Source organism: Staurois parvus, unplaced genomic scaffold (assembly GCF_062004578.1).
Source record: "Staurois parvus isolate SC_StPar_1 unplaced genomic scaffold, SC_StPar_1.0 ptg000137l, whole genome shotgun sequence".
In the NCBI taxonomy this organism is placed as follows: domain Eukaryota; kingdom Metazoa; phylum Chordata; class Amphibia; order Anura; family Ranidae; genus Staurois; species Staurois parvus.
This window is the reverse complement of record NW_028317933.1, coordinates 6076465-6102990: the sequence shown is the minus strand read 5'-3', so window position 1 is coordinate 6102990 and position 26526 is coordinate 6076465. Positions and strand designations below refer to the sequence as shown.

Below are 26526 nucleotides of genomic sequence, written 5' to 3'. Positions count from 1 at the left end.
GGGGAGTGTGTATGCTCGGGTGCCCCCATAGCAAGCTGCTTGCTGTGGGGGCATTTGACAGGAGGGGAAAGGCCAGGAGCTGCAGCGGGGGACCTGAGAAGAGGAGGATCTGGGCTGCTCTGTGCAAAACCACTGAACAGAACAGGTAAGTATAGACATGTTTTTTTTTCTTTTTTAAATATATGCCTTTAGAATTTAAGTGATAGTAGTGTTTTAGTTTTTTTTTTTATCAGTTTGGTTGCCCGTCTTTTGCAATCTGTCGTTCATTGTGATTTTTTTCATCTTTGATTTCCTTTTTATATACGGTTATGTCCTTTTATAACATTTAAATGATAGTGTTTCTTCATTTTTATATTTTTTACCAGTTTGGTTGGGCATCTTTTGCAATCTGTCTGTCGTTTTGTTTTTGAATTTTTGCATATTTGATTTCCTTTTTACATACTCAGTTATGTTCTTTATAACATTTAAATGATAGTTTTTCTTCATTTTAAAGCTCTTTCCCTATCATTTATAACTTTTTTTTTTTTTTTGGGACTTTTGACCGAGAGCCACATAGGTTTTAATTTTAGCAGTTTAAACTTATTGCCCGTGGACATATATATTTTACAGATCGGGGAATATGGATCGCAGATATATGAACGGTCTTAAGATGCAAATGCAATTTCCTGGCCAAGGCTTTACCATACTTATTTTGGATTTTAAAAATGTAATCTACAAACAATGATCAACTGAATTGCCAAATTTGAGAGCTCTACAAGAGATTCCATGGAAAGCAATATATATCTTAATCTTACAGTTCAGGCCACGGGCTGGATTTTCATGGACCCTGGCTTGTAGGGCCGTAGGTGATTGTACACTGGCAAGCTTTTGAGGACATGCCTTCTGAGTGGCCCCCCTATAACCCTAGCCTACCCTGTGAGTCCACAGTTTTTTGCTAGTGTCCAAAGGTGATGGAGCTCTTCATTCTTAGCTTAAAAAAGTTTATTATTTTACATTGGATTCTTCAATCAACTCTTTGATGTTTCCCAATACCACAAAAGAAGCAGTGCATCCAGATTTGTGCAACTTCAGTAAAACCTTGGGGGCCATACCTGGAACTCAGACCATTTGCAAGAAAGTACACTTTTTTTTTCTATTTCTACGATTCCATGCATTAGTGCAGAAATTTCAGCCTTGAGAAAGTGCTTCAGGAGCCCTGTAAATCTGGCTTTAATTCACAAATTTGGCCTTCTACTTCCTGCAATTGGTTAGAGAGACTGCAGGGGGTGAGATGGGACCACTAATAATGTGTGGAAGCATTCAGGCCATGCACAGGAACTATTACTACTTAGATGTCAGAGTCTCCCAGTTTTCAGTGCTGTACAGGAAATTAGAATGTGCTGATGCTTTTAGGTGCTTACTATACCAACCAAATTTAATTACTTGATATATATTTTTTAACCATAATTTAAAAAGTAAAAAATTGCTGTTTTTATAGGGAGCATCTAGAAATATTTATTATTGTTTGCCTAACCAGTACCCTAAAAAAGCTACCTTTTGTCTCCTGCTGGGCTTATAGCCTCAGTGCTGCATATTTGCAATGTGAGATCTAAGGCACGGCCAGGGATGGACTGACAACTCATGGGGCCCCCGGGCAATAGGGGATTATGGGGCCCCTGTGTCCTTGCCCAAACTCAAAAAAGCCTATGAAAAAGGTACCAGGGGCATCTCATAGGGCCCCCTACTGACCCCCGGGCCCTCGGGCAGTGCCCGAGTTTCCAAATGGTCAGTCTGCCCCTGGGCACAGCTGCCTCTGACTGCTAGTCTCAGGAAGTCTGGCATGAGATTTAGCAATGTCACGAGTATTGTCCGCTGGTTTCCTTTCTGGAGGCTTAGACATGAAGAAGCAAAAACCTGCCTCTACCAAGATGGACACCTTTACATAGACAGTGCAGAACAAGGCAGGGTAACTTGTTAACAGGGAAAAGATCAGATGTGGGGAGACCAATAGGCAATATAGATCTAGTCTTTTGCTCCCCGCCTGCATTTTTTGGGCACAGCTTTCAGAATCCAATTCCTCTTTTTAAAGCTAGCATTTGTGTTTTTATACGCTTTTATTCTGTAGGTGGCGGGGTGACTTTGGAGGCAAAAAGCAGATGTGGTTCCCATCCAACTACGTGGAGGAGATGTTTAACCTTCCCGAGCCAGAGCCTGAGCACCCAGTAAGTACAGATTTTTTTCAGAAGTAATTTTATAACATTTAGAAATAAAGACCGAGGGATTGAAAGACAGGAGATCCCAGTCTGTTCATAGACATGCACTGAAAACGGTATACTGTGTAGGTGGCTGGTCCCGTTTAGTGTTGTTTTTTTGTTACAGCAGGTAATCAGATAGGATTCAAACTGGAGAGATGGCTACTAAAAGTGCAAACTGCAACTCTGCATATGAATGGGAATTTTCAGATATATTTAACAATATAATTTCAGCTCTAATAGTTGTACTTTTTGTCCATTAACATACACCTGTCATGATGTGGGAAGAACAGACAGCTGCTGCTGGCCAGCTTATTGATGAACTAGTTGCCTGGCTGTTCTGACCTAGGGGCTTCCAGAGATCCATTTCTATATGTTGCTTCTTGTTCTGTGACTAGACATTTTGACACAAGGGGGTCAATGTCACACCTAGGCAACTAGTATTTTCTGGAAGGAAACTCTGTAACCGCGGCCCCTTTTTCTGTTAAGTAGTAGACATATGAGCAGGTTGGATACCAAAAGGGCTCCATAACCTGGCCAACTGTCCGGCTGAAATTAATCAGATATGTTCCAAAGTGTTCTGTCTACCAAACCCAGGAACTCAGATCTTCCAAATATGGTCATTGGTTGAAGTGGTTCTAAAGGATTAAGGATTTTTAACTTGATGCACTTTCTGCATTAAGATAAAAACCCTTGTGTGCTGCCGGGTTCCTGCCTTCCCCACCTCCCACTATACTTACCTGAGCCCTATCTCGATCCAGCAATGTGCTTGAGAGCAGGGGCTCTCTCCCTCCTCATAGGCTCAGAGACAGCAGCAGGAGCCATTGACTCCTGCTGCTATCAATCGTAGCCAGTGAGCAGGAGAGTGGGGCACATTGGGACAATGGACACATAGAGCAACTTGGGAGTGAGCATGCACGAGTGCCCCTATAGCAAGCAGCTTGGAGGACCAGTGGGGGACCCGAGATGAAGAGGATCGGAGCTGCTCTGTGTAAAACCACTGCACAGAGCAGGTAAGTATGACATGTTTGTTATTTTAAAGCAAAAACATATTAAGGTTTACAGTCACTTTAAACCCTCCAGCATCTACCAAAAACTGGAATAGCATGGCTTAACCTTCATTGGAAATAGTAGCTTGCTAGTATCTATATCTCATAGTTTTCTATACTAAACATATTCCTTTACTCCCACAGCATCTGGATGAGAACAGTCCTCTTGGAGACCTACTGGGAGGAGTACTGGATGTGCCTTCTTGCCAAATTGGTAAAAATACCTCTGTATAATAGGGAGATGTTGGCCTGTACGTGTAAGGCCAAAAGCGTAATAAATGACTTGACACAAACAGCAGGGATGACATAGAAAATGCAAGTTTGATGCCTTCTTTTATCGGTAGAGTAGTCAGATAAAGGAGCTCATATGTCACTTCACAGAATATCATATGATATACAATAAAGGCTGGAAGCACAATATACAGTATATAACTGCCTATTATAATGGATAGTGCAACTTGAACCACTCTCATATTGTTTTTCATCTTGGCTCTCAATCAGCTGCAGGATTAGGACTCTGAGGATGCAAAGTTTGTATTTTACTTGAAGGTTATAAGTCTGAACATGAAGGGCATATGTGTCTTTTCTACTAAAGACGGCTATACATGGATCAAAATTTGGCCGGATCAGCAAGGACTGGCTGAATTCCGATCCATATATGGACACCCTGGTTGTACAGAAGTCAATCTGTCAATCGAATTCTGTACAACCACCCTGCATTGTTTGAAAAAAAAATCCGTGCCACAGGCTATAGCCAGCAACATTGATCATTATGTTTTGACGGCGAGGAAGGCTTTTTGGGGTGAGCACACAATAGCACAGCAGGAGTGATTGCCCCATCCACCTTGAAAGTGCGGATGTGGGAATTTGCACAATTTTTTTTTTTTTTGTTCAACCTACTGGTTGAACAAAAAGATGTATGGTCTGCCTTAACTATGTAACTAATATATTTGAAAATAATGGTTAGTGACAAATCAAATGAACTACCAGTTAACCACTAAAGGTAGAGAATGAATAAAAACCTGTAAAATGCAGAGGTTAACTGCTAGTTAAAGTCTAGGGGACATAAAAAAAAAAAAAAAAAGATTGGCTTACCCAGTCCTTTGCACCTTCAGACTCATAGACCAGTCCCTGCAGTGTCTTTTCCCCCATGCTCTAAAATCCTCACCTCACTAAGACCAATGCAGGGTCCATAGCTTTGCATTGGTCGATGACAAAGGACAGTTCACCATCAGTGCTTGAGGGGAGCAGAGGATTGGGTAAGTTAAAGTGCAAAAATTCTCCCCTAGACTAAAGGAGCAGTTTACCCTTGCAGTGCGGATGCAGCCCCACTACAAGGGATAGTTTTTATCTGAGTTGGGCTTTCAGTCCCCTAAATACACTCCAGGTGAATCAAAACAATACTGTGGGGAAAATAATTATTTGATCCCCTGCAGATTTTGTAAGTTTGCCCACTTACAGTGAAATGAAAGGTTTGTAATTTTTATCATAGGTGTATTTTAAATGATAGAGACAGAATATCAACTAAAAATCCAGAAAAACCACATGATACAAATGTTATAAACTGAGTTGCAGTTGAAAATTTGAAAAAAAATGATAAAAATTTCATGTGGGTACAATGCCGCATGACCGCGCAACTGTCAAAGTGCGACAGCGCTGAAAGCTGAAAACTGGCCTGGGAAAGAAGGGGGGTATAAGTGCCCAGTAGGCAAGTGGTTAATGCACCTGGAAAGTTTTGTTGGGCTTTAAAGTATAACCCGAACTCATTTAGAGTGTGGTCCGGAGATTTTGCAGTTAGTAAGTACTTTTCTTTTCCTCTGCCCCCTTTATCCAGCTATTCGCCATGAGGGTCTGTACAATCGTCCTTACGTCTTCTCTATAAATGTCCCATCCGTGACAAGATATCCACTTGATGTGGCAGCGGACTCTGCAGATGATATGCTTGACTGGGTGAAGAAGATCAAAGAAGCAGCCCAAACAGCAGATGCGCGGGTAAGTTGAACGAACGCATTTCTTTCCATCTCTCTCTGTTCTCCACCAAGGTTGGATGGTCTGTGTTGCTGATGGCCATTGGGTGATTATCCTGTAGTTTGCATTCACAAGAAGCAGTGTTAAGGGGAGGTTGAGGTTCAGATTTCGGGGTGTTTGCCATCAGTGACTGTAGTGGGGAGATGTAGTTTAGGCTCTTTATCTCTGCTGTGTCTTCTGTATATTTATTTCTCTATTACATCATCTTTTTATTAGCTCACAGAGGGCAAAATTATGGAACGCAGGAAGAAAATTGCCCTGGAACTCTCTGAACTTGTCATTTATTGCCGACCTGTGCCTTTTGATGAAGAAAGTAAGTGGCCTTTATTTTTATATATCTGATATAACATGTCATTATGTTGCAAGCCAGTATTTTACAATCGATTTTATTTATTTTATTTTTTTTTTTTTTTTTTTTTTTACTAAGGCATGATTATGTGCCTGTAATAACATATGAGGCCTTGCCTGGTTTATCCCTTTATCAGGCCAGTAATATGTAGCCTTAAATGTAACCGCTATACTCATTTTTACATTAAATAATTAGAAGGCAAAGCCACATAACCTACATTTATATCAAAACTTGACATATGTCAGCACATTTTCCTGTCACACCTCAAGAGATTGAATGACAGACCTCACAGTTGAAGGCTGCCTATTTCATACATGAGGCTCAGTACAAGTAGTATGTCAGTTATAACATTGATGGTTCTTGTTCTTTCCTAGAGATCGGCACAGAGAGGGCATGCTATCGGGACATGTCATCCTTTCCTGAGACCAAAGCTGAGAAATATGTGAACAAGCAAAAAGGCAAAAAGTTTTTGCAGTACAACCGGCGCCAGCTGTCCCGCATCTACCCTAAAGGCCAGCGTTTGGATTCCTCTAACTATGACCCCATGCCCATGTGGATTTGTGGCAGCCAGTTGGTAGCACTCAACTTCCAAACTCCAGGTGTGTAACATTTCATTTGAGTTTAGACTTCTTTGCTTTTAGTGGATTCTTCCCTTAGAGCAGGAGTCCTCAGAATACGACTCGTGGGCCGGATATGGCGTGCCAAAGATGTTTATCGGGCCAGCTGGAAAAAGATAAAAAAATCGGGGGGGGGGGGGGGGGGCAGCGCCAGCCAGCCAGCCAGCAAATAGCTAGGCTGCTCACTGGGTCCTCGACCATGAGGACCCAGCGAGTGGAAGCCCAGGATTTCACTTGCTGCAGCCAGAGGAGCAACAGGTGAGGAGGAGCGCACACCATGTACAGTGCATTGCTGTGTCAGTGTCCAGTGCATTGCGTTGTACAGTGCATTTTGTTCAGTGCGTTACAGTGTGCAGTGCATTGTGGTGTCCAGTGTATGAGTATAGTGTGTTAGTGTCCAGTGCGTTAGTGTACAGTACATTGCTGTGTCCGGTGTGTTAGTGTACAGTGCATGGCGGTTTCAAGTGTGTTACAGTGTACCGTGCATTTTGGTGTCCAGTGCATTACAGTGTCCAGTGCATTGCGGTGTCCAGTGCGTTACAGTGTACAGTGCATATTGGTGTCCAGTGCATTACAGTGCATATTGGTGTCCAGTGCGTTACAGTGTACAGTGCATATTGGTGTCCAGTGTGTTACAGTGCATATTGGTGTCCAGTGCATTACAGTGCATATTGGTGTCCAGTGCGTTACAGTGTACAGTGCATATTGGTGTCCAGTGCGTTACAGTGTACAGTGCATATTGGTGTCCAGTGCGTTACAGTGTACAGTGCATATTGGTGTCCAGTGCGTTACAGTGTACAGTGCATATTGGTGTCCAGTGCGTTACAGTGTACAGTGCATATTGGTGTCCAGTGTGGTACAGTGTACAGTGCATATTGGTGTCCAGTGCGTTACAGTGTACAGTGCATATTGGTGTCCAGTGCGTTACAGTGTACAGTGCATATTGGTGTCCAGTGCGTTACAGTGCATATTGGTGTCCAGTGCGTTACAGTGTACAGTGCATATTGGTGTCCAGTGCGATACAGAGTACAGTGCATTGTGGTGTCCAGTGCGTTACAGTGCATTTTAAATATTTTATTGTTTTTTTCCTGTTTTTTGCACTACAAATAAGATATGTGCGCTGTGCATCAGAATTTGTTCATATTTTTTCCAAACTATAGTCCGGCCCCCAACTGTGTGGAGGTCCATGAACTGGCCCCCTGTTTAAAAAGTTTGAGGACCCCTGCCTTAGAGGAAGGGAGGAATTAGAATCTTGTCCTACTCCACACAAAACAGAAAATCCATTTTGACCGAAGTTGCTATCCAAGGGCTTTGCAACACTGCTATTCAGTTATCCATCCATTGATCTTCATTGATGTCCTAGGTTTCAGACACACAGATGACTGATCAAAATGACTGCATTTGGTGCTTGGAAAAAGGAGGTTGTCCTTGAAGAAACCTTTAGCTTGATTTTTGTACTGCAGCTCAGCTGTGGAAGGGAGGGATTACACCGGGTCTTTGTACTAGAGACTATTGTTGTTTTATTTTTCTATGCATATTCCCAAATAGAATCTTTGTATTAGCCATAGAAGGTATCCGTAGATGTCACAATTTTGAATTATGGCTGCTCATTGGAGACACCAAGATGTTGGTATTTGGCATACATGCAGGAATGTATCTACTCCCTGGTATTTCTTGAATTCCTTATGAGCTCAGCTGTGAAAGCCTTGTTTCACTGGTGGCTGTAATAAAAGGGTCAGTCCACTCAAAAATGAGATTTCCGTTTTTGGTAGCTGTTGGGACCCATTGAGTGTGTGAAAGCGCCCACTTTTCCGTTTAGGATTTTTTATATCATGCGAAAGTAATGGGAGAAGTCTGAAATTCAAAATGGTAGGCAGAGATATCAAAACTCCCAGGTAGACAGAAACAAAGCCAAGAATTGTGGCAGTGAGATCTTGCCGTTTGAACATCCAAAACTCAAAATAAATGCGGGGCTTTTCTACTTCATTTTGATAGCAATTAAAAAAGTTCCTATAAAATAAAATGTAATCATTAAACACACATGAATGCAAACACAAGCGTAGAGCCTGCATGCATAAATGATGACTGCACATCTTGTATTAGGCACGCCTGTACAGATTTTTGTGGAATGTTGCCTATGGACAGCTTTAAAGCTTGATATACGGTAGTTGGTAATTGTTTACCTAATAGTCTCATCTTTTGTTTTATGAAATTGGGAATTACTGTATTTTTCGCTCCATAAGGTGCACCTGACTATAAGGCGCACATAGATTTTAGAGGAGGAAAACAAGAGAAAAAATATTCTGAACCAATGGACTGCAGACATACTACAAGAAATGACCAGAGACTGCGGATGTTGTACAGGAGATGACCAGAGACTGCAGACATAGTACAGGAGATGACCTTATACTGCAGACCTAGTACAGGAGATGACCAGAGACTGCAGACACAGTACAGGAGATGACCAGAGACTGCAGACCTAGTACAGGAGATGACCAGAGACTGCAGACCTGGTACAGGAGATGACCAGAGACTGCAGACCTAGTACAGGAGATGACCAGAGACTGCGGACACAGTACAGGAGATGACCAGAGACTGCGGACACAGTACAGGAGATGACCAGAGACTGCAGACACGGTACAGGAGATGACCAGAGACTGCAGACATTTTACAGGAGATGACTAGAGACTGCAGACCTTTGGGGAGCATGCCCGAATTTGACAGGTACCCGCTCCCACTTCCTCGGAGTTGTCCTCCCTCCCCATCTTCTGGGACACATGACCGGTCCCAGAAGACTGCCGGACCATTCACAAAGCGCAGCGCTTCTTGCACATGTGCAGTGGGCAACCGGCTGTGAAGCCGCAAGCTGTCACGGCCGGGTGCCCACACTAAAGATGCCGATGCCAGGGAGAGAAGACGGTGAGGACACTGCTGGACCAAAGCAGGTAGGACTGCACAGAAGGGCCAAGTGTCCCGCCCAGTATTCTAACATGATGGCGGTGGGAATACCAGGCCGGCCGCTCCATATTCGCTCCATAAGACGAACAGACATTTTCCCCCATTTTATTTTGAGGGGGGAGTGCGTCTTATGGAGCGAAAAATATGGTATGTTATGTCTTTGTGCACCAAAATTAATTTGAGCTTATTGTCTGCTAAAAGGATAGGTTTGATAAATATATACGCAAATATAAAAATTGCAGTTACCATCAATTATTCTACAGGTCCTCTGGTTTTCAGAAAATGTATATTCTAGGTAATTTTCAAGCCAAAAATGCAGATTTTAACGTGTAAAATGTGAAAAAGTGGGTCAGGCAGTGAAAGAGAGATATTTAAAAGCTTAAATTTATATTGCTGTGTATCACATCCCACATGACTATACCTTTCTGCCTCAGATAAGCCCATGCAGATGAACCAGGCCCTGTTCCAATCGGGAGGTCGCTGCGGTTATGTTCTGCATCCAAGCTGTATGCGTGATGACGTATTTGACCCATTCGACAAATGTTCCGTCCGTGCATTGGAGCCAATTGTTATCTGTGTCGAGGTAAGATACAAGATTGCTTCATTTAAAATTAACTGGACCTATAAAGTGCGTAAGCTGACAACAGTGCTGAAGTGCCGGCGTGCCTCAAAGAACTGCACTTCAGATCTGTTGTTACTTTTTGCTCTTTTTAGGCCAGTTCAGTACCAGTAAACTTTCACTCCTTTATTCTGCACCTTCCACCGTGTGATAAACCCTTTGGCGTCATGGTCACTCCCTGATCCTGTACACTTTTGAGAAAGAAGAAAGATGAGGGGCTTGCAACACCTTTTACTACATTTTATACAGGAACTGCTAAATAATGGTTGTCCAACCTGCAGCCCATTGGCCACATGACAGCTATAAATGCAGCCCAACACAAGATCGTAAACTTTGTTCTTTTTTTTTTTTTGCCATTTTTTGCAAAAATGCATTTACACTTGGCGAACACATGCTGCTGAAGGAAACATTTACAGTGTCTCTTTAGTGAACTTTTATAAGTTCTATCATCCCAAAGAAAAATATCCCACTCTTCACAATCGCACCTTATTCATGTCATCAGTATTCAGCAGCACCAATATTTGTGAGCAACTATTTTCAAGGATGAAGCACAAGAAGGGCAAAATTTAGAACCAAAGTATCTGATGAGCACCTTGAGAATTCCTACTACATCCATGAACCAGATATTGATGCATTTATCACAAATATCACACTAGTTTTATGTTGCCCTCTTACTTTTATAATAAAATATGTTACAAAAAAAATGAAGATTTATTAATCAGATAAGTACATTGTCTATATCAGTGATCGTTAACTTGTGATTTGCCTGACTTTTTCTGCTCATCAGCTCTCCTTATTGTTGGTGTATTTTATGTGTTGTCTAAGGCAATTCCTCTTCTTCCAATGTGGCCCTGGAGGGTCAAAAGGTTGGACACCCCTGAGTTAAAGGAAGCCTTTCCTGAGAGAGACATAGGGCTGCTATTGCTACTTCTCATTTTGCAAATGTGGATCTGGGGTGGATTTCCTAAAGGCAAATAGGCCATGTACTTTGCAAGTGCAGTTGCTCCAGAGCTTTTGTACAATCAGATCAATATATTGGCCAATTATTTGCTAAAATATAAAAGATGATGGTATGCCGAGTAGATTCCAGACATGACATGCTTTAAAACTGCGCACGCCCCGTGCAATGGCGATGAACTGCATACATTTTTAATATCCATAGGCAACGCATTAAAAGCCTTTACAAGCTACCATTTTAGATTTACAGAGGAGATCTAGTGCTAGAATTACTGCCCTTGATCTGATGTTCACGGCGATACCTCACATGCGTTGCGCAACTGCTGTTTACATACTGGCACGAGGTCAATGTAGGGGGCAAGGGTGTTTTTTTTTTTGTTTTTTTTTTTGTTTTTTTTCAGAAACAATTAAGTACTGTCTGTGATACTTTATTTTTTTATGTGCACTAACACAATTTTCAGGACAAGCTTTCGGGGTATGTCCCTTTCTTCAAGGTCCAAGCAGTACTATTTCACAAAGTTTTAGCAGAATGTTAACAGAAGCAATCTCTGATGAGGGGGGGGGGGGGGGAGTGTGAAGGTGGAGTTGGCGATCCTACCCTCTCTCTCCTCTCCCTTCCTTTCCTGTGACCTTTACTTTTCCTCTCTTCCACTTTTTTTCTGACCTTTACTTGTTCTGTATCTTCCTTTTCCTTTTTCCCATCATTTTCCTCTTTCCCTTCCCCCTCCCCTTTTTTTTTTTTTCTTTTCTTTTTTCCTGTGGCAGTCGAAACGTGTATGGGGGGGAGTTACTTGAGACCCCCTCTTTTTTATTTTGTTATGTTGGTCTATAACCAAGTTAGACTTTCCTCCATAAATTGTAGAGGGTTTAATACCCCAGAGAAGCGGAGCCAGACACTGTACCATTTTCATAAAGCTAGATCTCCATTTCTATTTCTCCAGGAAGCCCACTTCCGGTCAGATAGCATTCCAGTACTAGGTAACCATTATTATACCCAGTGGCATCACAGCACCAACCACCAGGCTAGATCTAAGGGGGTGTCGGTGGCCTTTCATAGAACTTTCATCCCTGAGATTTTGGACTCTTCCATAGATCTTTCTGGTCGTTATATTTTTCTTAATTTGAAGTACCAGAACTTTGTCTTTACGGTGGCGAACATATATGTACCTAACCAGGACCAGGGGCACTTTCTCTCTGCGACCCTCGCTAAGTTATCCTCATTTGGTGGTCCCTGTTTCATTGTGGGTGGTGACTTTAATGTAGCCCTATCCCCTTCCACAGATACCTCCTCTTTTAAGTCCTCTTATTTCCTGCTCCATACTAGCTCAAATTAAATCACTTTTACATGATTTGCAATCAGTGGATGTCTGGCACGTTCAACACCCCACAGAAAGGGATTACAGCTATTTTTCCATTGCTCGTGGTTCCTATAGCCGTATCGACTACTTTCTTATCTCTCAATCTTTACTTGACTCCCCTATCTCCGCCTCCCTTGGCCACTTCCTATGGTCAGACCACTCCCCCATACATCTCAACATGCACATCCTCCCTACAGCTTCTCGTAATTCTTGGCGTTTATCTGTCCTCATATCTATCACATTTGGCAGCAGAGAACACGGCCATATGATGAATTGGGTCTGTGGACCAATACAATCGTAATTCATTTTTTTTAGCAATGCCCGTGTTGAGGGTTAAGCCCAAAAAAACTTTCAGTTTGAAAACCGGAATGGATTTCCATGCGAATCGTCTGGCAAGGTTTGAATTTGGGTTGGCGGCGATAAACTGTTGTGCATATAAATTGCTTTGATCCACGATCAATGCATACAGATCTTCCGTGAAAAACTGCTCCAACAAATCAAGGGGAGTAGTGAAATTTGCTGTTTCCACCTGAATTCCAGGTTGGGCAGTGAATGGGGGAAGTACGGGTGCTGCAGAATTTGTGGGCTGCCAATCGGGATTTGCAAGCACATCCGGAAGGATGCTAGGGACTCTACGGGCCTGTGTGCGAATTGTTGGTGACTGCAGGACACTACTTGTGCTCGCCATCGCACCAGCTTGTACTGCGTTTATGGGACTCGCCAAGTCACCAAGTGATACTGCAGTGCTGGTATGTGAAAGACCAGGATGTACTAGGCTGCTGGTGCTCGCCAGTTCACCAAAAGGTAGAGTTATGCAGGCCATAGATGGGTCAAAAATCAGCAGATTTTTGCACTGTTAATGGGTTAATTGGTCGGACGTTTTTCTGGATTTTGGCACATTTTTTTTATCAGTAAAGTTGGAAAAAAACTGTCCGATTTTGCCGATCGGCCGATTTTTGCGGCAATGATGAGCAAATCAACCGATCTTTTTACCGATAAAAAATCTGCGCATGAGCCGTGACCTGCAAGAAAAAGAAGATGATGAAAAAGAAGAAAAAAGAAGAATAAGAATTCCAGTCCGCTATTATATTTGACATGAAAAAGTATTGCAGTTGCAACAATGTATCTATTTGTATCCGAATAAAAACATCTGCATCCGAAATGGATACAAATAGAAACAATGTTGCAACTGCAATACTTTTTAATGTCAAATATAGCGGAGCTCTCTGCAAGGGACAGAAGTAATTAAATGCCAGTCGTAGATGGGACAAAAATCGGCCGATTTTTTTTTTTTTTTTTTTTTTTTTCTTTTTCTTTTTACTGTTGGTGGTAACGTCAGCCTATTGGACGACCGATTTTTTTGTTTTTTTTTAAACGCCAGTTTTTCGACCCATCTATGGCCTGCATAACACTAGTACTGGCACTCTGCTGCCTATGAGAATCATCATGCGATTCTAACCTCTCAGCAACCTGGGAATGGGGTCTGGTTCGCCTGACCATAGCAGGGACCTCTTCCCCATCGTCTGAACTATCTGTCAGGGCACTGCTGCTGTCTACAGTTTCGTATTCTGAGGCTGATTGTGTCAGTGAGTCATTCCCTTCGCTCTCACCTGACATGCTCAGAATCCTGTAGGCCTCTTCACTAGAGTACCTTTCCATTGACAGCTTGGCCTCTAAATTCATAGGTACCCAGTGCGACTCACGGGAAAAAGAGCACCTGGCTGTCAGGGACTGCTGGAACCGCTACAAAAAAATTTACCGGCAAGTGCTACCAGAGATCAGGCCTGATTCTGCAAACACTGTGGTTTTGTGTACAATGTATCAAGCGACAGTGATCTACTGACACTGCACTTGCTGGGGGGGGGGGGGGGGAGTGTAAGCATAGGGGCTAAAGGCAGGTGTTGGCAGGTGCCGGGGCTGATCCCGCTAAAGCTGCATTTTTGGGGACACTATACTAATGTGAATGCTGGTATAGTGCTGATGTGATCTAAGATATTGATCCGTTCAGACACTATACTAGTAATGGAGGTTTATTGTATATGTGAGCGTGTTCCTGGCAATCAAGGGGTTAAATGTGATTACTGGTGTACTAACGAGCAATCTGATGCTATCTGGGAGGGGTGCTAACTGACGCTTAAGCTATCTGAAGTCTGCACTAATACAGTAGTCAGCAAAAAAATCTGTACACTGTACTAATGACACTGGTGACAGAGCAGTGAAAGGGTTAACTTGGGGGGGTGATCAAGGGGTTAAATGTGTCTTAAAAGTGTTCTGTGAAAGTGTAGTGCTTTTACTCACTGTGTCTTGCTTCTTCTCTATGTCATCATTTCCTGTACCTGTGTAAGTGTAAACACAGGTACAGGAAGATCTCTGATAGGGCCGGGATCGATCATCTGATTTAGGTCAAACATCACTGGGGATCAAATCACGGCACCCTCCACCCGGCCCGCTTACACCGCGAATCACATATATATATGTATATGTGTGTGTATATATATGTGTGTGTGATTTGGTCGGGAAGCGGTTAATTTAGTTGTACATGGCCTTATATTAGTATGCACCGAAACCAGTGTTGCTCCTAATGTTCTAGGAGTGCAGGATTAACTGTCTATTTGAGAACAAACACTTGCGACATAACTGCCATGAATAGGTTTTCCAACATCTCCCATAGAAAACAGGAACCCCATGGAGTCTTTATATGCAGAACAGCTGTACAGAATACCACACAAGAGAAAGTAGAAATAGTGAACCTTCTGGCTCTTCATTACCCCACCTTCCCCCCAAAATTGCAGAATTTAGCCACACAAGTCAAGAGGAGAGAAAATGAGGTAGAAGCCATCACAATACAGCTGTAGGTTTGGTGCGGCCCTCAGCTTCCCTAGGTATTGGTTCACTTGTTCCATTATAGAAATGCTGTTGCGTACACATGAGCAGACTGTATACATTTTTGCTCTTTGTTGAATATGAGCCGGTTGAACGTATCTGTTTTATGTTTTCAGATTCTAGGTGCCAGACATCTGCCTAAGAACGGTCGAGGTATTGTGTGCCCATTTGTGGAGGTGGAGATCTGTGGAGCCGAATATGACAATGCCAAGACCAAAACAGAATTTGTAGGTGAGCCATCAACGTTCTGGATTGCTATTTAGTGCACGAATCAAAATGACAGACATTTTTTATTTGTAGACGTGTATAGATTCTGTTTTAAGAGGTTGTGTGGAATGATTGTTTATATATGCAGGCAGGATATGTGCTCTCTGGTAAAGGACAAGATCTGTGTTTAGGTCGAGGCACTTTGGCTCTGAACGTCACCCTGACAGAGAAGATTTATTTGACAATGCAGCTGTGTGCCGCTGATATAAGGCACACGATTATAAATCTATTATTTTAAAACTGGTGATTACTATTGCAACACCACTGCCTCCCACCCCCCTTTCCAAAAATCGCATTGCTTAGGTTGAACATTTGACATGCTTTATACACAATATGTACCCATTCATATGAAAAAGAAAATATGCCCCGTGGAAATGGTTGACTTTTTCAATATACAATATACTTTGGATCTCATCTTGAGAGTTGACAGCAACAGATTCCAAATGCAAATAGCACACTTGAAATGAACTCTGGACCTGTTATCTACTCATTGTAATTGTGATAATAAGGGAATAACACACACCTGGCCATGGAACAGCTGAGAAGCCAATTGTCCCATTACTTTTGGTCCCTTAACAAGTGGGAGGCACTCATGCAAACTGTTGTAATTCCTACACCGTTCACCTGATTTGGATGTAAATACCCTCAAATTAAAGCTGACAGTCTGCAGTTAAAGCACATCTTGTTTGTTTCATTTCAAATCCATTGTGGTGGTGTATAGAGCCAAAAATGTTAGAATTGTGTCGATGTCCCAATATTTATGGACCTGACTGTATTTGCACGGTAAACGTTAGATCAAAAGTGCCTAAATATAAAGGTGATATACTTGAACAAATGACACATAAAATTGACATGGTGTATTCATTTTCATGATCTAATTAAAGAAAATGCAGATGTGGCACATGGAAAAAGTAATTACTACAACCGTACACTTACCATCACTTCAAGTTCATGAAATTGACATTGGGTGTTCTAGATTAAGTGCCAATTATAAAACCCCCCTCCTTGGAGCGTGTGCATGTATAACCTGTCATATTTAAAATAGAAGTTTGGGATTAAAAAAAAAATAAATCTATACTCACCTAGGTGGTTGCAGCATTGATTTGATGCTGCATCTGTCCAATGCCGCCTCAACATTGAGAATTGATTGAAAAAAGACCGCTGATCACTGGTTCATGGTCTTCAGTGAGTGATGGCTTTCTGTTGTGCCCCTCCAGTGTTCACTGGATAATCGGGCTGTGGAGGGGGCAGGAACAGCTGGCACATGTCCTTAGCGTGGTGCTGAAAGGCTCAGCCAGCTGCCGATCAGGAATTGGGGTGGATGCCAATAATATGGTGAGGACTCTTCCAGAGCCTGGACCAGGTCTGTGACATCAGCTGACACCAGGCTTTAGTCCGCTGTCAGCTGAAACCGGGTCACAGTAGTGCAGAACAAAGTGCATTCCTTTGACCCACAGGAGAAGTAGACCCAAAAGAGCTTTGGCCCTACTTGTCCTTTTAAACCCAAGATAAACTAGGGTCTAGTGTTGCAACTGTTATTAACATGTATGGTGTCATCATGCCAAGATCATTAGAGCTCTCCAAGGCCCACAGAAAGAGAAAGCTGTGGATGCCTAGGAGTCTGGCAAGGGATTTAAGAACATCACCAAATTATCTGACATCAATTCCACTGTAAGGGAAAAAATTTAAAATTTGGTGTAGATTTCAAACGACTACTAGTTTGCCCAAGACTGGTCAGCCCAACAACTTCAACTCAACCCAAGAGCTGAGTGTTTGATGCTAAAGAGAGATATGTTGAGAAAAGTCTTTACTGTCTAAAAATAATTTTAGAACAAGGCTACAGTTTGCCATTAAACCTACAGGCAAATACTAGGCCTTTTAGAACAAAGTGCTGAAGGCTGATTATTCAAAGATAGTTGTTTGGACACAGTAACAGTGGAAATGTTTTCCACAAACTGAAGACTTGTATTTCAGCAGAAAAACCTCATAACAACTGTGAAGCATGGCGGTGGAAATGTTATGGTTTGAAGTTGCTTTTCTGCTTCATGGTCTGGGAAGCTCACAGTGATCAAGTCAACTATACATTCTGCATTATATCAAAGTGTGCATGATGAGAATGTGAGGCCATCTGTCCAAACGATGAAGTTGAACCAGCAATGAGTCTGTCAGTACGATAATAATCTGAAGCACACTAGCAAATCCAATAAGGAATGGCTCAAAAAAATGGAGGATTATGGGCTTCCATACACACAGCCTTGATTTGATCCCAATTGCAATTCTGTAGGGGGATTTTGAAACCGGCAGTTCATGCTAAGAAAACCACAAACCTCTTGAAAAGTAGTGAGACATTTCGCTAAGTCAATTTCAGAGCTTGGTGGGTAGTTGTACAAAACGCCTACAAGAAGTCATTTCTGATAAAGGAGGCAAAACCAGCTTCCGAAAGTTGTACTTTGCTTTCCCACAGTTCACCATTACATCTATTGACATTTTTGTTGAATAAAATACGATCGAAAAGGCAAATATTTCGTTTTTTTTATCCTAGCATATCACCTCTGCTGAATCTGCAGGCACTGTTTGAATAAAGGTCTAATATTTTGAATGTTCAGATATGTTTAGATTGTAAGCTCTTTCGAGCAGGGTCCTCATAACCCTCTCCTTTTAATTTGTGAAGCACCGCACAATGGTTGTCGCACTATTAATCCTGTATAATATGTTGAAAAAGCTCTAACCACTTTTGTCTGAACCAGAATAGAAAGTCCTTGTAGTACCTTCAATAACTATCTCTATTTAAAACCAGTTGATAATGGATTGAACCCGGTTTGGCCCCAGAAGACATTCCAGTTTCTTATTACCAACCCAGAGCTTGCCTTCCTGAGGTTCGTGGTCTATGAGGAGGACATGTTCAGTGATCAGAACTTTCTAGCCCAGGCGTCCTTTGTGGTCCGCGGCCTAAAAACAGGTACAGTGGAGAGGAGACGGGGACATTCTACGTGTGCTTTTCATAGCAAGGTCATTTAGGAGGTAATTTTTGTATTTTGCAGGATACAGATCAGTTCCACTGAAGAATAATTACACTGAAGACTTGGAGCTGGCATCCCTGCTCATACGTTTAGAAATCTACTCCAGCAAGGTGAGCGACCTTAATTGCTGTGCAGTTTATCACTTTTAGGGTCAGTTCACACTACATGCAGTCCAGTACATTATTTTTATGCATCAAAAATGCTTTGGTAGGTTACATAATAAAATAAAATGACGACATGCCTGCTGTGGATAAGTTGCTGTTGGAGGAGGCTTTGTTAGACAGCCTCCAGAGCCATTAAAGAGAAAGATAGATGTGCTGTTACCCACGGAGGATCCAGACGGTAACCGTGACCCAAGCTGTACATACTTTAAGAGGATCTGGCTGACCTGATGAAACAGTTGTGTTCTCAAATGCATGATTATATTGCGCATCTGGTGAGTGTGCAATTTTTCTATTACCAGATATACCACCTATGAATTGGAGATAGGAGTCTGGACCACCTATACTGAGATCTCTTGACGGATCCCCACGTTCATTATTTTGGACTTTTTACTATATTAGCACCGTAGCCACCTTGAGTGGCTCTCCCCAGATTCATAAAAACTTGATCACTTATTGGACTTTTCACTTTATTAGCACCGTAGCCACCTTGAGTGGCTCTCCCCAGATTCATAAAAACTTGATCACTTATTGGACTTTTCACTTTATTAGCACCGTAGCCACCTTGAGTGGCTCTCCCCAGATTCATACAAACTTGATCACTTATTGGACTTTTCACTTTATTAGCACCGTAGCCACCTTGAGTGGCTCTCCCCAGATTCATACACACTTGATCACTTGTACATTATCATTACACAAGCCTGTTTGTCACTTTATATCTCATGATTTCATTTATGGTCACCAATAGCACTATTGGCACTTTATTATTTATAGCATTGGCAATTGATTTTGAATGATTCTGCATTCTGTTGTTTATGTAGCATTTTAATTCTATTTAATTTTTTGGATCTCAGCGCTGCACCTACTTTATTTTATTATTGACTTAGGAGGTTTTTTGGTACCTTTTTGGTGTCACAGCAGCTTCATTGTAGCGCTCACTTTGCCTTTCTTGTTCTTATATAGTAGGTTATATGGCTTCCAATGGCATAGTTCACACCAGTGTGGTCAGTTCCAGTACAGTTCAGAGAAAAAGCAGCATGTTCTACTTTTTTTTCTGGAATGCATAAAAAACGCACCTAAACGTACATGTCTATATTTAAGTTGAAGAAAAAGAGAGGGGGAAAAATGAACTTAAACGCACATACAGAAACACATCTGGATTGTGTTGTGAACTGGTCCTTAGGACAAAGATGAACTCATTTATTCGACCCTTGTGATAGATGCAGTGTAGGAAGAGACAGTGGGGTAGACTGTACTTTGTTCCTTCAGTGACAAAGACTTGGTCTATTATGGATGTGTCATGTTTAATAGACTTCACACTTTATCCAAAGCCACATCCTCCCTGATAATAACTGTAGAAATGACTTTGCATCAGAGCAGAAGGTTGGTGTATCTTGTAGACCCCCCCCCAAACCTCCCATTTGGATAGATAATGTATTAGAGAATATTGACTTCAATCCATAGTGGCTTATCGGAGATCAGTGAAGATCAGATGAGATCAGATTGGTTATGTGAGTTAGTGTATTCAAGTCTGTTTGATTTGCTGTAATCCCGGATCTTGACTATAGAAAAAATATTTGGTTAATAAATTTCAGCAAGAGAACGGTGAAATTAATGGTGCAGCAGCGCCCCGTGAGCGGATCAGTGACCCGTCAGTTGGTCGATTACGTGATGGAATGGGAGAGTCTCGATTCCCCGCACATCAGCTAGAAGATTTCCGAATCTCACAAGAATTGGCGGATCCTTTTGAGAGAGAGAGGCGGTAAGACCAAGAGACACATGCACATACATCCCAACTAACCTGCATAAGGTTAACCTAAACAAAAGAAAATGTCTATTTTACTGCAGCTTGTCAGTCCTTAGATGTGGTGGCTGCATTCGTTTTTATTTTTTAGGATTTTGTTTTTATCAATAAAGCAAGTAAGAGAAGTTCACTGTTAGGATTGACATACACTTTAACTGCAAAATCGTATTTTCTTTATAGTGTATCTTCAAGGTAAACCTGCATGAGAGGAACCACAAGCCTGCTTTTGCTGACTTTTTGAAAATTCTAGTTGCCTGGCTCTTGTGCTAACCAAAAGCTAAAAAAAACTTTATATATACATACACAGTACTATGCAAAAGTCTTAGGCGGGTGTGAAAAAATGCTGTAAATTAGGAATGCTTTTAGAAATAGAAGTGTTAATAGTTTATTTTGTATTAATTACCAAAATGGAAAGTAAATGAACAGAAGAGAATCCAAATCAAATCAATATTTGGCGTGACCACCCTTTGCCTTCAAACCCGCATCAATTCTTCTATGTCCCCTTTCACACGGTTTGTGGCGGAACTCGGCAGGTAGGTTGTTCCAAACATCTTGGAGAACTAACAACATATCTGCTGTGGATGTAGGCTGCCTCAAATCTATCTGGATGTGGAAACAAGGCTAAGAACTTATCTGTGCATGAAAACAAAGAAACAGGCGTGCAGAAAAATGGCAGCAGGTGCTCTGGACTGATGCATCAAAATCTGAAATATTTGGCTGTAGCAGGAGGCAGTTTGTTCTCCAAAGGGCTGGAGAACGGTACAATGAGTATCTGCAAGCAATAGTGAAGCATGATGGGAAGTTCCTTGCAAGTTTGGGGCTACATTTCTGCAAATGGAGTTGGAGATTTGGTCAGGATCAATGATGTCCTCAATGCTGAGAAATATAGGCAGATACCTATCCATCATGCCATATCATCAGGGAGGTATGTGATTGGCCCCAAATTTATTCTTCAGCAGGACAACCACCTCAAACATACATCCAATGTCATTAGGAAATCTCTTCAGCGTAAAGAAGAACAAGAAGTCCTGGAAGTGATGGTTTGGTCCCCACGGAGCCCTGATCTCATCATCATGGAGTCTGTCTTGGATGACAGGAGGAGACAGAAGGATTTGAGGCAGCCTACATCCATAGCAGATCTGTGGTTAGTTATTTGGAACAACTTACCTGCCGAGTTCCTTCAAAAATGTGTGCAAGTGTACCTAGAAGAATTGATGCTGTTTTGAAGGCAAAGAGTCATACCAAATATGGATTTGACTTTACATTTTTTTTAATTGATTAAAAATAAAATAACACCACTTTTTCACACCATTTTTGAAAGCAATCTTAAAGTGGTTGTAAAGGAAACTGCACAGAGCGGCCCTGAACCTCCGCTTCCCGGGTCCCCTGCTGGCGCACCTGGCTCCTCCTTTCTGACTAATGCCAATAGGACACTGCTTCTCATGGGGGCATACATGCAGGCTCGCTCCCAAGCCCTGCTGCTGCGTCCATTGACACAGACAACAGAACTCAGCCCCGACCTCACCCCCCACTCCCTTGTCACTAGCTTTGTTTGACTGAAGTGGGAGCCAATGGCTCCCACGGCCCCACAAAAGGCTAAGACCTGAAAGTGAGAAGAGCTTCAGATGTGCACAGCGCTGGTTTGAATGAGGTCTCAGGTAAGTAGGGGGGATTGGAGGGGCCAATACTAATGGCAAACATTTTTTACCTTAATGAAAGGAATGCATTAAAGTGGAACTTTACCCAAAAGGGATGTTCTACTTATTTGCATACTCCCCCCTCCCTTTTAACAATTGGCACTTTTTGGGAGGGGGGGACCTGGTTTTGACAGGTACCCGCTCCAACTTTCAGTTGGCAGTTGGATCGCTTCAACAGTCCGAGTGCAAGTTTGTCCCCTCTCCTTCACCCGCAGCCTTCTGGGACACAGTGCAGGACTCTTGAAGACTGCGGAACCATTCAAAAAGCGCTGCCCAGCATGCACATGTGCAGTGGGAAACCGGTTATAAAACAACAAGGCTTCACTGCCAGTTTCCCTTAGTTAAGATGCCGACCCCAGGACCCGAAGGTGGTTTGAAAAATTGGCTCAGGTGACCCTGGACAGGTAAGTGTCCCTATATTAAAAGGCAGCACCTACAGCTGCTGCCTTTTAATTTTTTTGGGGGGGGGGGGGGGAGACTGGAGAAGCGCTTTAATGTAAAAAAAAATGTTTAGGCCTTAGAGCCACTTTAATTTACTGCATTTTTTCACACCTGTCTGAAAACATATACAGTACTGAGCAAAAGTCTTATAGTATTTTTTTATAACTAAATTTGTGTCTACCAGCTCTTTGTATGTTATTACATCCATCCCAACTTTCTCATGGATAGCTTCTTTGTGCCCTTTGTCACACCCACATTTAAACGTTTTGAAAAAGTTTAATAAGCATTTTAACCAAATACCATGGGCAACATCTGTTTTTTTTTTTTTTTTCAGTATATCCCACATTTTCTTCCCTTCAATATAGGTTGGTGAGGAAGACCATCTTAGTACCTGCTTAACAGGAGTGTATGAGAGGGGCTTGAACAGAGCCCTGCTTTTTCTGGGGTACAGAGTACATTATCAAGATTTCACACATCACAGGTGTGCTGTTACGTATAACAAGAGACAGGTGCTCTTAGCAAGTAATAAGTAAGCCTTAGAAACCATGGTGCAAAGACCTGAGTTTTTCTGCACAAATTCTACAAGGGTGCAAAGAAAAAAAAATGTTCTCTATGTGCCCTGTTCACACGACTAGTATTTCGTCTTGAATTTTTTCTGCACACAAATCTACAACTAGTATAAAACTCACTGAAACACGAATGAAAACTGATGTCAACTTGTGTCTTTGAAATTGAAATCTGCGCATTTTAATCCATCAGTTCTTGTGCACTTCTCACTGAAGTCTTTGTTTAAGGTCCAGTCTAGTCATTGCTGAGTGACTTGGCAGCCTTTCAGAACGTGTATAGGAACATGTATAGAGTGCGCTTCATTTTGTGTTAATGAACAAATAAGTTAGAGCAAGCCACAGCTACCAACAGACGAGACCAGCCCTTTGGAAAGTATAATGTCCATCTTTGTGATGTGAAAGGATTGGTAATGTTTTATTTTATCTCACAAAGCACAGTAGTACGTCACCCCCTGCACAGTGCTTCAGTCAACAGTGCAGTTCAGGGAGTGAGCCATGTTGATTGGAGCACTGTGCAGGGGGTGTCTGACTGAAGAAGACCCAGATCGCTGCACTGTTTGATGACAGCGGTCCTACTCTCCAATGTACTGCCAGTACAAGGCCATTTCATATAGTAGTATAGTGCTTTTCTACACATTTAAAAAAATTCTTTACTTTTGATGCAGTCTTACTTCATAGCCACTTGCCGCCCAGCCACAGTGGATTGTGGCTCCTGGTACTCAGCTGCTTTGATCTGCCAGGGGATCATGTGATCACAATATCAACAATTTCATATAAAAGAGCTGTGGTTCCTATAGTGATGCTGTGATTGGCCCACAGCTATCACATTCCACCTGGGCCAGTCACAGCACCCTGTACCATGTCATAGCTGTGAGCCAATCAGAGCACAGAATAGTAAATCACAGCTGAACCATGGGTTGTACTTTGGTACAACCAGCCTGTCAAATTTTACATGCCATTATTGCTAGCAGCTGTTATAGCCACTAGCAGTAATCATTGTGTTCTCCCAGCAGGACGAGCGGTCTCCGCCAGGAGAACACAATGGCTGCGCGGGAGGGATTCTTCTATCAATGGGGGAATCAAGCGATTTCACAGATTGCAGGAAAGAAAAATTGCTGATCTATGGCCAGCTTAAGAGAAAAGCAACTGTGGATTGAGCCCTTTGAATACAATGTTCTGAGCAATGCATTCTTTGGTACACTTTCACTTGAAAGATTTGCCAGCAATCAGCATTCAGTCCTACCTTGCTGCTCTGTTCTGTGCAATACCTGCCATTGCTGTGGTTCGATTGAGCAAATATTGATGCTTCAGATTTTTACTATTCTTTCTCTTATTGTTGCAGGGTGCCACGGAAGACGCGCCTGAGTGGAGACAACCGGTTGTAAGCTGGTGGTGAACAGGATTGGTAATGCTTATGAAGGTTTGGAAGACTTTCCATGGACAGAATCTGGATTCTGTCTACCCTTCGCCCATGCGAAAAAGTGCCTCAGTCAGGAGCTCTGCTGCGTGGAGATTGAACTTTGCACATTCAGCATCACATACGCTTCCTCTACGTGACCCCCCAGTGGGTGATTTTGTTCAGTATCAGATGTTTCCGCAAAGGGAACTGTTTATCTGCAGCACAAGCTGTAGGAGCTCTTTCTATATATAATGCCTTGTATATGCGTGAGGCTGATCATGAAAGACTAGGTTTCTGTCAAGCCATTTCAGAACTTTGGACAGCCTCTTGCTTCATATTCAGTCATCATCTATCAAACTGTGAAGAGAGAAAACTGACGCGTTTGTGTTCCCAACATCACCTGTTCTGTCAATGTTGAGTACATTCCAGGGGCTCACGCAGTACAAGTGAGGGCCACGTTTCTGGATCTTTTTCATTGTTCTGTACGTTGCAATATTATTTCAGGTTCTGGTTTTACAGTTTTGGTTTTAAATAAAACATGCATCCTTTAAAAGGGTCAGTTTGGAATAATACAGTATTTGGAAGATGGAGGTTCTATCTTAACTTCAGTATGGTGAACAAGCAATGAGTTGTATGCTTGAAAAATGAGCTCTGCCTGACTGCTCTGACTTTTTATTTCTAGACAATATGAAGGGGCTCTTGTTGCACCTCTGGGGTCTTACAGAAGTGAAGGAAAGGGAGTGTGAGGAACAAGAGCATTACAGTGGACCTGGTGCATTGCCTTTAATCTGTATCTACAACAAAAGCTGAAAATATACAGAGGACAGAAAAGCCTTCTACATTTTGTATAAAACAAGAGCTAATTGTAAAACGGCTAATTGTTGTTCTCCCGCGAGGGGGAGCTGTCCCTGCCAGAGAACACAGCGATTATTGCGAGCGCTATTCTAGCCACTAGCAGTGATCCGTATCCTATGGCTGCTACGTTTCATCCTATTTCTGAAAATGGTAATTGCCCGTCTTGCTGTACTCGACTTGAATACTTTGGAACCGCGGCTTTGGAACAAGGAGGCATGCTTGTAGGTCTTAACAAAATATTGAGGACAGCCCACCTTAGAGGCCTTCTTTTAATATCAGGTTTTTTTAGTAGGAGTCCCACCAGCATCCTATGCTCACTTTTTCTTTCAGACCCCATTTACAATAGAGCTCAGTGTGAAGAGTGGTTGGGGAGGAAGTAAACCTCTTGAGATGCCCCACGTTTGCAAAAATATAGATTAACCACTTGCCTACTGGGCACTTTTACCACCTTCCTGCCCAGGCCAATTTTCAGTGCTGTCGCACTTTGACAATTGCGCAGTCATGCAACATTGTAACCATATGAAATTTTTATCTTTTTTCACACAAATAGAGCTTTCTTTTTGTGGAATCTAATCACTGCTGGGTGTTTTATTTTATACACTATAAACAAAAAAAGAGCAAGAAAGTAAAGAAAAAAAAATGTCTTGTTTCTATTATAAAATTATGCAATCAGGTAATATTTCTCCTTCACTGATGCGTCACTCGCTCTGATGTGCATTGATGAGGCTGCGCTGACTGGCGACACTGAGAGGCACTGATCTGCTCTGTGACAGTTGCCGGTTATCGGCAGTACTTTGCTCACACTGCATGAGGAAAGTGTGGCAGATAACCGGCAACTGTATTTACTCTGTAATGTGCTGTCATTGGACACAGGTGATCACGTAAAAGGACACGATTGTGATTGGCCTTTTACTGCATTATGTGAACAGTGGGAGGAGGTCATATGACGACCTCCCAGAACTGGACAACCACGCTGTAGCCATCATTCAGCTATAGTGCGGTTGGCAAGTGGTTAAAGTGAGTGTAAAGGCAGAGGTGTGTTTTTAACATCATACTCACCTGCTCTGTGTAATGGTTTTTGCACAGACCAGTCCTGATTCTCCTCGTCTAGGGTCCCCCACCAGCACTCCTGGCGCCACCCTCCTGCCAATGCCCCCACAGCAAACAGAGGAGCCAATGAGGAAGGAGAGATCTGGGACAGCTGAGGCCCTCACACACACTGCTGGATCAAGATGGGGTTCAGGTAGGTATTTGGGGGGGGGGGGGG

At 42.4% G+C, this 26526-nt stretch overlaps 1 protein-coding gene across 1 annotated transcript in view; it reads left to right on the top strand.

The window, feature by feature from the left end:
• PLCG1 (phospholipase C gamma 1) overlaps positions 1 to 24960 on the top strand; it is a 149836-nt gene extending 124876 nt beyond the window's left edge. The window contains exons 22-32 of the mRNA XM_089673300.1: positions 2105 to 2201; positions 3425 to 3494; positions 5115 to 5272; positions 5525 to 5621; positions 6032 to 6256; positions 9667 to 9815; positions 15166 to 15280; positions 18114 to 18275; positions 18358 to 18446; positions 20093 to 20259; positions 24348 to 24960. Coding sequence (XP_089529426.1) covers positions 2105 to 2201; positions 3425 to 3494; positions 5115 to 5272; positions 5525 to 5621; positions 6032 to 6256; positions 9667 to 9815; positions 15166 to 15280; positions 18114 to 18275; positions 18358 to 18446; positions 20093 to 20259; positions 24348 to 24390 — 1372 coding nt within the window. The 3' untranslated portion in view covers positions 24391 to 24960. The remainder of the gene's footprint in view (positions 1 to 2104; positions 2202 to 3424; positions 3495 to 5114; positions 5273 to 5524; positions 5622 to 6031; positions 6257 to 9666; positions 9816 to 15165; positions 15281 to 18113; positions 18276 to 18357; positions 18447 to 20092; positions 20260 to 24347) is intronic.
• The last annotated feature ends 1566 nt before the right edge of the window (positions 24961 to 26526 follow it).